The sequence below is a fragment of the Quercus robur genome, chromosome 4, assembly GCF_932294415.1.
Source record: "Quercus robur chromosome 4, dhQueRobu3.1, whole genome shotgun sequence".
NCBI lineage: Eukaryota > Viridiplantae > Streptophyta > Magnoliopsida > Fagales > Fagaceae > Quercus > Quercus robur.
Genome location: NC_065537.1, coordinates 73,584,655 through 73,594,908, shown reverse-complemented (window position 1 = coordinate 73,594,908; position 10,254 = coordinate 73,584,655). Strand labels below are relative to the sequence as shown.

Below are 10,254 nucleotides of genomic sequence, written 5' to 3'. Positions count from 1 at the left end.
CTGACTGTAAAGAAAATGAAATGATAAACACAAAACACAAAAAAAACAGAGGCAAGTAGGCAAACACTGTGGGTCCCACTCAAAAACGAAAGCGACCACCAAAATGAGCTCAATCACCAACCGAAGATCCATTCAAGGTGGGCCCCACACCCAACACCCAAAAATTCAACGTAATTGTAAACACAAAAATAGTAAAATGAAAAGAAATATAATATTAAACAAAATCAGGCACCCAGCCAATAATATGAAAGCATTAGATCATTCTCTCCTGGCCACAAACTTAGATACGCCTAGACACGTGTCACTCCGATAATCCACTTGACCCACGTGAAAATCACGTGATATGGACCCCACCACCACACACCCTACTCTGGAAAACTCGGTTTTACTTTGAAACAGCAACTACAACGTTAACAAAAAAACTAAAGTACAAACCAGAAGAAGAAAAAAGAACAAAAAAAACCAAGTTTTTGTTTTTGTTTTGCATTTTTTTTAAACAGTGAGGTTCCTGTTGGATTTCCATGTTGTTTTGTACTAAAGTTTGAAGCTTTATCTGTGAAAAAAAAAAAAAAAAATTTGTGGGTTGTTTTTTTTTGGCGATGTGCAAGACAATCTACTTGAGTGGCTATGAATTGGCTTTTGGCTTAGAGAGTTTTTCTGGGGTTTTCAGCAATGTTTGATTGGAACGAAGAAGAGGTATGTAACCCTTTTTTTTTTTTCTTTTTTGAATGGAAAAGTTTGAAAATTTTGTACTTCAATTTTTGTTGAATTGAATTTGTTTGTTTATGTATATGATTAAAGTTTGGTAGTCTTAGTTTGGTGGGATGTAGTTGTCAGAATGATTATATGTATGAGGATTTGAGGTTAAGATGTGAACTTGCTTTCTGGGTACTGTTTAGATTGCTGTGTTCTTATTGTGGTGTGTTTTCTTTCTTTTCTTTTCTTTTTTTCTTTTTATTTTTTCCAGCTTAATTTATGAATTTTCATGGTGCTTTGAAGGATCTTTGATATGGGAATAGAATACAGAAATATGTTTTGATTTTGTTAGCTCAAAAGCACATGGCTGTGTAGAGTGTAGTATGTACTACTTTGAAGCTCACTTTTTGCTGAAGAGACTTAGATGAGTAGAAAAATGTTCCATATGATTTGAATACCTTCTTTGGTATGGTTGTATCATTTTTAAAATTTTCTTTATATATAGTTGTTTATTTTTAATCCATTTGGATGTTCACCAAATTTTTTTTACTTATCAAGGACAATATAAATAGAGAGAGAATAGTGTCATAATCTATGGATTTTAGAACAGACTGAATGTGGGTTACACTTCAAAGTTATAGGCAATCATGGAAAACTTGAAGCTAAACTAGTGTCTCTCTGTTGGAAATTGAATCGCAATTTCACTTGAGTTTGAAGTGGCCATGAGTTTGTTTTAGGTTTAAATGGTATTTCTATATGAAAAGAATAGGGGTTGAAGTTAGTTTGTATGGTGCAGGGAAGTGTTCTTTTCATGGAGTGAAAGCAACATGAATGAAGAAACAAGAATTGGGCGAATTTCTGAAAGTGATATTCCAATATGAAATATTGCTCTAAGTGGAGTCATATAGGAGATTTTGATCTTTGGATTTTTATGATTTAGCTGAAAGAATAATATTTTGGTTAAGGTTTAGACAGAAATGTGAAAAATATGAGACTGAAAAGGTGCTGGGTAGCTTGCTAGTGAAGTCTGCGGCTTCTTCAAGCAGAGGCTTGGCGTCAGATCCCACCTTCATCAGGATATGAGTTTCACGTGAGTCCCATTGTCCTGTAAAGAAAAAGGAAGATGAGATGAAGGGGACCCTGTTTATGTTGTCTTTTCAAGAAAATGTAGTGCACGGATCAACCGCACTACGTTTTTAATTGCTAGATTCTTATGGTTTAATAGTGAATAAGTAGTAATCATCAAGTGGCTATCTGCTGAAGGGGGGTGACTGGAGTTGTTTAGTCATCTTGGTTTCAGAGAAAATATCAAGATAGTGTTTTCTGTGGTGTCAGATTATGGCCCAAATGAGGGTTTTGGTTAATATAGATATGGGATATATTGAGTTTCCACCATTAAAACTTTTCCTGTTGCATTTGTGAGTCGTTTTGGTGCATCCTTTTTGGCTTGTTTGATATGGAGTGTGCTTCTGTTTGTTGAAGGTTGACTTTTTGATAATCAGAGGAATTGGATAAGGTTTTGGCCACTCATAACATATTCTGGGGATTATTAATAAGAGATGTTTGATACGCAGAGGGCAAGAGGAATCAGTTGATCACCAATTTTTTTTTTTACCATGCTTTCAGTTCAGGTTTCTTTCTCTGTTGTAGCACAATAGCTGATTTGATGGATTTTCCATCTTCCCTTTGTTGGATTTTGAATGCCTGTTACTGAGGGAGGGGATCATCCCAACAGAGGGATTTAGTGGAAACAAAACTTTTTGGCTTTGTTGTAGTTGGTCTGTAATGGAAATATTTTTTTTATAGGAATGGAAGTGATTTTACAGGTGGTAACTACGTATCTGTTTTGCGCCACTTCTTGTTAGTACCTCGTAGATTTTGTACAAGGACCCTTTTGTCCTGTTCTATTTTAATCAGATACATCATCATTACTGTTTCGCACTCCCCTTCCTCCCTCCCCCCCACTTCCCCCCACCCCCAAAAAAAAAAAACCACCCAAAAAAAAAGAAAAAAGATTCATGATTAGGTTTTGAAGGGAAGGCCATTCAAGGATGGTCTTCTAAGTTATTATTGTAATTAAAGATTCACGTTTTTTTTTTTTTTTTTTTGGTAAATTACACCAACCTCCCTTGAGGTTTATTGAAATGACTACCGAGAGCCTTCTAGCTCAATTGGTTGGCACCTCTTGGTCTTTCCAAAGGAGACATCCTAGGTTCAAATCCTCCCTCCCCCAATTATCAAATTATCAAAAGGTTTATCAAAATGAAAATATCCCCCCAAACATTTGTATAAATGACATTCCCCCTTGAGGTTTCTATAAATACAAAAGATAAGCCCATTCCTTCTAATACTGTGATTATCCTAACTTAATATTCCATTCAAAAAAATCCTACCCTAATTATCAAAAAAATGACACTTTCCTCCTTGAGGTATGTATTATGAACCCAAAAGAATACATACTATTCAGGGTAAGCCGGAGAGCTTGGACTGATCTTACTTGATAAGGCAATGGATCGCAAGATTGACAATGTTATTTTGCCCATTCTGTTGAAGACAGCGAGACAATGTATATTATTGTGTTGAGAGATTCCATGTGGAGATGCGAATTGTGTATTTGGGGGACATGACAAGAGGAGTATAGTATAGTAGGCAGGCGAGTAGAAAGAAAGCGAAATGATTGGAATAAAAAATTGCCCAAGCCTTCTCGATCAAGTCTCAATGCTGGAAGAAGACTTCAAACAAAGTCATACGCTAGACCGAAAGGGCCCAATGGTGTGGCTTATTCTTTCTACTTGCAGCTTTACGGTCCAGCGTCAGGACCCAAAGTGGTGGAGAAAGTGAGAAAGTCAAGCAAGTAGGGGTTACACAGTTCAAGGGAAAATTTTGTTATTAAAGTCTCGAAAGTAGGAAAAATTGACAATCTCCCCCTTGAGGCTTGTACAGATTAATAGAATTTTTTTAGATGGATTTTTTTTGTTAGGAAAGTCGAACATAAACTTATTTGTTGCATTTATACAAACCTCAGAGTGGGAGGCATGTCATTTTGTCCATAGTTTGGGGGCAAGGGGTATCATCTTTTAAAATGTTAAGGGAGGTTGGAGTAATTTACAACCTTTTTTTCAATGCTTCTTGACAAGATCTGAAAACATCTGGGACAAAAAATAAGGTTGATAGGGTTTTCAATTACTTAAGACTCTCATTTTCATCAATAGTTTCAATAAATAAAGATGCAAAAGAAGGAAGATGATCTAGTTGGATCCATTTGTTTTTGGGCTTTGAAAAAAAGGGAATAGCAGGGGAAAAGGTAACTTGAAGACCTCCCTGGTAGTGAAGGGCTAGATTTAGATTTCGTTGATTTTGTTGTTGAAACCTTTTCAGATATTTCCCCTTACTGAATCTCTCTCTCTCTCTCTCTCTCTCCCCCAGTATTATGTGTACATGCAAACTTGTGTATTATTGTTACTATACTTTGTGTCCTACTGGATATCTATGCTCTGATTTTAATTCATACTTTTTTGCTTTCACAAACACATCAGTAAGTTTTGCTGGGTTGTTATAAGTTTTTGTTTAGTTTTCAAGAATTTATACCATCAACTGCTCAAAGATATTTTATCTGGTTAGATAACATTGCTATTCTCACTTGTCATGGTGATGCTTTACACTTAAAATTTCAGCTTGTGAACATAATATGGGGTGAGGCTGATGAGAGTGGTGACCATATTGTGCCTTATCCTGAGGCTAGTGAAGATTATCGCAAGAAGGAATGGACCCAAGAAGCTGCTACCAACAAGCCTACTGAGCAGAGGACAGCTGGGGCTAAAACTCACTTGCATGGCATAAAGCTAGAGAGCAGTTCCAACCTTGAAACCAATGGAGAGATTTCTACTTCTGGATTTGGCATGGACTCATGGCCTGATTTGTCTTTATCTAATGCTGTCAAAGCTGAACAGGATTCCATGGGTACCGGAGTATCTAACAATTTAACTGAAATTAGCACATATAATTCAACAAGAGGTGCTGAAAATACCAGTCATTGGAATGAATTGCATGTCTATATATATGCATATTTTTGTGTTGTATGTGTGTGCACTGACTGATAGAAGGGGCAAGATTTCTTATTTGATTTACTCATTTTATGTGATATTTATTGAAAGCAGAGACAGATCAACTGGACAAAGATGCTGAAATTTTTGAAAATACTGATGAAGGTAAAGAGCAAGGCGATTTGGTTGACTATGGCTGGGCTAACATTGGAAGCTTTGATGATCTTGACCGAATTTTCAGGTACTTGAAGATAGCTGTATCTTTCTCTCTATATAGTAATGAAGCTTAGTCTTGACAACATCCTGCAATATATTCTTGGTAGCCATGCGCTCATATAATTAAATAAAAAAAATTCCTTTTATTCTCTTTTCTCCTTTTCAGAATTTGACAAATATGCATGCTGCAGAGAACTTATGCTACTCGAGATACCTGATAATTTCTTCCAAAACATGATTTTCTTCCAAATATCATGGGCCCACCATTTTCCCTTAAACTGTCCAAGTTCTTTACCCTTACTAATGAGACAATAAAATTTAAATTTAGGAACTGATTTGGCAATTTTTTGAGCTTTGCTTTATGTTTTTTTCTTTCATAATTGGAAGTGGTGTTAGGAGTTTTTCTGATTGATTAGCCTTTTGCCTTTTCAATTTTAGAATTGTTGTGATCTGTTTTTTTGGAGTTTGTAACATAATGTCTTAAGCTAAAAGTGAAATGGGTCAATTAAAAATTTGATAGAAGAGCATGGTGAGCTTAATTAACTCTGAAGAGTCTCTATGTCCCTTTATTACTGTAATATTCCTTAACTTATTTTCCTTGTTTTCTCCTCCTTTCTCTCAATATTATGGTATCCATCTGACTCAATATCCTCACAAGTGATGATCATACAGCAATGATGACCCAATTTTTGGCCATGCAAGTCTTGGTAATGATGATGAGCTATGGCCTTCTTCTAAAGATGTTAACAGCCCGGTAAAAACATTTCCAATATCCATGGGCTCACCAAATTTGGGGTCAGGAGAACTAAGAAATGCATCCGAGAAAATGGAAATCAAAACAGAGTATATGCAACAAGATGATGACCAGCCATTTAGCATTGGCTATGGGAAACTCAAAGATCCTGCACTTCATGGTATGCAGAATGCACATGCAATCTTAGATCACGTAGAATGTGCTGGAGACAAAATTAATACTATGGCGAAGGAACAGGTATTACGAGATAATTTGCAGTGCAATCAATCCCAATAGCATTATGGTTTTCACTTAAACAAGTGGAACACAAAAATCACATCATATTTGTTTCTCTTGCAGATGGATATGGACATGGTGGGGAAAACCTCTGCGGTGACCTTTCACCCAGCTGCTGAAAATGTTGTGACCACCAATGCGTTTACAGATAAGGTACATTCTTTTACACTCTCCATTCAACTTCATAATAGTATAATACTTAATACCTAGTGACTTATCCCTCATTTATGGTGTCTGCAATCTGCATTGAAGATTACAGCTCAAATAATATTCTCATAGGGTGGTCTACAAAAACAGTGCCAGCTGATGATAGACAAACAGTATTCCTTTTATTAGAACCATTTTGTTGTCAAACTTTAATATTTTCAAGTTGAAAATACCAAACATAAAACACAGACCTGCAATGGACGACAAAATACCATTACTTATTTTGTCATTTGTGGATATTTTGTTAGTTTTTTGCTCATATGTACCTTTTTCTTTGTGTGAATAATAATTGGCTGGAACCAAAAGCTTAAGCAAAGTGAAATATAAAATTGGGGTAGCTTTGGGTAGGGCTGGTAGGCTCATCTCATGCCAGAATTGCCTGGAAACCTGAAGCGGTAAAATTTTAGGAACCAGTCTTGTTAGATGGCAGTCTGACTTGTTAGACACTCCCAAAATTAATTACCTATGCCATTTCATGTCTCTAAGAATTTAGGGTGCAGAAGTGTCCTCAAAACCTTCAGCTGAAATTGCAGCTCCTCGCCATATAAGTACAAGGTGGAAGGTGAGGTCAAGAGTTCAAGACCCACTAGATGCGTATATAACTTATTGATAATTTTTTTTAAAAAAAAAAGGAAAAAAAAAAAAAGCACTGCAATGCCTTCAATTGTTCCAGAGAGAATGTAGCTGCCACTTTACACTTGGCAATGTATAGTAGTCAGGCTTATGATTTATTGAAACTTATGCTTCTAACTGAAAATAATCGTATCCTTTGTGCTACAATTTTATACTGATGTATTATCCAATATTGTGCTGATATTAAATGGAGTTCTTTTATGATGACTATAGGCTCAGAGTTCCTATTTAGTTGGAATATGTGCATCTTATATAGCTTCAGCCATGTGTGTCATATAATGATCTTAAACATTGGAAAAACAATTGTTACCTGATTAGTTCTGTGGGAGGACTTAGATATTTGCTTAGATAAAGTTGCAGGTAGACAACTAATTCTGATGTAAAACAACCTAGACTTGGCTTGCTAAGTGCATGATGTTCACGATGTGAAGTACCTGAAGTCATCATTTGGTTAACTTGTTACAACTGGAAAAGCTATTGATAAGTATCAAAGGAACATCTGGTGCTGTTTACTGTGTAATCTCCCCATATTGGATATGTTTTTTGTTGGCTCAAACTAATTCTTTCCATCGGTGGTAGCTATATTCCTAATGTACAACAATTGTGTTTGCTCTAACGTGCATGTATTTTGTGTTTTTCTCTGTTGTGCGTGCCATTATTATATTATGATGACTATAGGTGTATGCACAATCGCATTACTCAGAGCAATTTTCCAATTTGTATTCCTTTAATCCCCAAATTGTCCACCAACCATTAGTTTCTTGTTCATATGTACAGGCTACTAGGCAAAAAAAACTGTTGAAATCTCGGAGAAAGCCAGAGAAGAGCAAGGTCAAGGCATTACCACATTTGTATGATACTTGGTCTCCATCAGGAAACCCATCTAGACAATTTGAGAACCAATTGGCTCCCTCCATGCTACAGTCTCCTCCCTCTTCAATGCTCAGTCATCAGAGGCAGCTTCCAGGACCTGAGTCTTTGCAATACCAGCACATGACCAATCTATTTGTGGCTCCATCAGCCTATGGGAATCTCACAAATCCATATCCTGCCATGCCTATGCTTTCCCATGTTCAGTCTGCCGAGCGTAAGCATCAACCTTTGCTTCCTGGTTATGAAGGTTCTCCAGGGGGAGCAAACCCCATAAGCAAGTCAGTGAATGCCCATGTGAAACCTCTGATCATGACACCTCAGGAAAAAATTGAAAAACTAAGGAGGCGGCAACAAATGCAGGCAATGCTTGCCATTCAGAAACAGCAGCAACAATTCAATCATCAAGCCCCTTCTGTAAATCATTCTATCACCCAAAAGTCTACTCAAGAAAGTCAAACTCTGCCCTTTGAGGGAGCTGATCTTGAAGTTGAAGATATAAGCAATTTTCCTGCTCTGGATCCAAACTCTCCTTTAGAACAAGATGATTCCAATACAGTCTCTGTGGCAGTTGATGATTATTCAGCAGAGGAAACAGTACTTTTTAGGCTTCAAGATGTTATTTCAAAGGTATGCTTGACTTTGTGTGGATTAGTTTCCTCATAAAGTAAGTTGACTAGTTATAAACTTACAATGCCAACATTTTGCTACAGTTGGACATGAAATTAAGACTCTGTATACGGGATAGCTTGTTCCGTTTGGCTCAAAGCGCAATGCAAAGGCAATATGCTGGTGATACATTCAGTACCAACAAAAGTAGCAGGGATGAACATGAAGTCGTGGGTCAAGAAGATATCAATAACCGTAATAGGTTAGTACACCAATACAATTATCAGTCTCTATCTTCAAATTGGACACCTCATCTTTCTTTTGCCACACAGGAAATAGGTCATGTAACTTTCATTAATTTCTATCTCAAAAATTACATATTACTAATGTAACAACTTAATTTAGTGAAAATTTCTGCTGCAAAAAATTGGCAGATGTAAATGGTGACTTGGCTTTGAAAAATCTATATGTTGCAGTTGAATGAGAGAAACTGTATATCACGAATCTTCTGAAACAAATGATTTAATGAATTCAATAATTGGCTCTATGATTTGCATCCTGTGGTTCTTCACCCATACACCTTTTCATATCTTTTCATAGTCACATTATTTATTTACAGTTGAGAATTCATGTCATGTGTGTGAGTATGTGTTGTGAGTGCAGAAAAAGTATTTTTATAGAAAAAGCCCCATGTTGGTCACGTGTGGACCTTGTATAGGCTTATGCACTAGTTGAGTCTCTCCACCTATTAACTTAAGTTTTTGAATTGGATACAATAAAACAGTTCAGAGTGCTGTGTTTGTTGTTGGACTCCTTGTGATTTGCATCTTTGGTTAGATTTCTTATGTATATTGTTTCGGTTGAGCTGCTTGAGAGCATTTTGCTGTTTTGGATTTCTTCTAAATTTTTTAGGTCTGTACATGGGAAATAGTGTTAGACAAAAAATCCCATATTGCTTATTAGGTTGGACGTTCATATAAATTCAGTTACTATTTGGGTCTCCCCACCTACAAGTTTAGCTATTAGATTGATGCTTTAACAGTATCATCATGTTTTAAGTCATGGTGCAGTTGCAACCTCTGTGTTGGATGATCTACTTTCAATTAGTTTTCATACTTGAACCATATGGTATTGCAGGAATCCAGGGATGCCTGATATAGAAACACAGACCAATCCCATAGACCGAACTGTGGCTCATTTGCTCTTCCATAGGCCTCTGGAGTTACCAGGAAAACTTTCTGATACTCCTGAATCACCTATTTCTACAAAGCTCCCATGTGAACACAAAGTAGTAGGTTCATTGAATTTGACAATGGGATGCTTGCCAGAGAGTTCAAAAAGTAAACAAAACTTACCTCACCAAGGACCTAAGAATTCTTACCCGTTGCCTGAGCCCCAACATGTCGATCAGTTTAAAAACAGTCCTTGCATGGACACTTCAGAGAACGCTTCAAACAATGAGCCTGCAGATGGTGGAGCTAGGGATGTTGAAGCCTCTAAATGAATGGGGTTATTTTTTTTTTTTTCCAGAATTATATAAGGGTAATTCATTCCTTTATCTCTTCCATTCCTTTTAATATGCTTTCCACACATGATTATATGGATTTACTGGTAGTGGTAGTTTTTCTTATATTGTCAGCCTACTGGATCTTTATCAAGAGTGGGTCAAGGAGCCTCAAGCATCATTATTGTGGAAGATCCAAGAAAGTTACATGGATGCATGCTTCAAGTATTATGTTCAACATATAGCTATTTATCTATTGTCTGAAGATTGATTTTTCTGTATCCATATAACACTTATGGTGATATGCGTTTCAATATGTAATGTCTGATGTGTGAAAATTGAAGCTACTTAATGTCAATAAGTCATGGCAGATACGTATATGCCAAGTCTGAGTTTGGCTGGTAATTACATTATTCTGAATTATAACAGATGCAGTTCATTATGAA

The 10,254-nt window shown here is 36.5% G+C and overlaps 1 protein-coding gene across 4 annotated transcripts; it reads left to right on the top strand.

The window, feature by feature from the left end:
- Positions 1-408: 408 nt before the first annotated feature.
- On the top strand, positions 409-10,254 carry LOC126723656 (protein LNK2). Of its 4 annotated transcripts, none has more exons than XM_050427258.1 (9): positions 409-696; positions 4,371-4,710; positions 4,854-4,980; positions 5,628-5,946; positions 6,049-6,138; positions 7,603-8,325; positions 8,409-8,566; positions 9,442-9,846; positions 9,944-10,254. In XM_050427258.1, the coding sequence occupies exons 1-8, from the start codon at positions 673-675 to the stop codon at positions 9,806-9,808; spliced, it is 2,148 nt and encodes a 715-aa protein (XP_050283215.1). In that variant the 5' UTR covers positions 409-672; the 3' UTR covers positions 9,809-9,846; positions 9,944-10,254. The 4 variants fall into 4 exon arrangements, with proteins under 4 accessions (XP_050283215.1, XP_050283216.1, XP_050283217.1 ...); XM_050427259.1 differs by having other exon boundaries at positions 9,926-10,254; XM_050427260.1 differs by having other exon boundaries at positions 4,905-4,980; positions 9,442-10,254.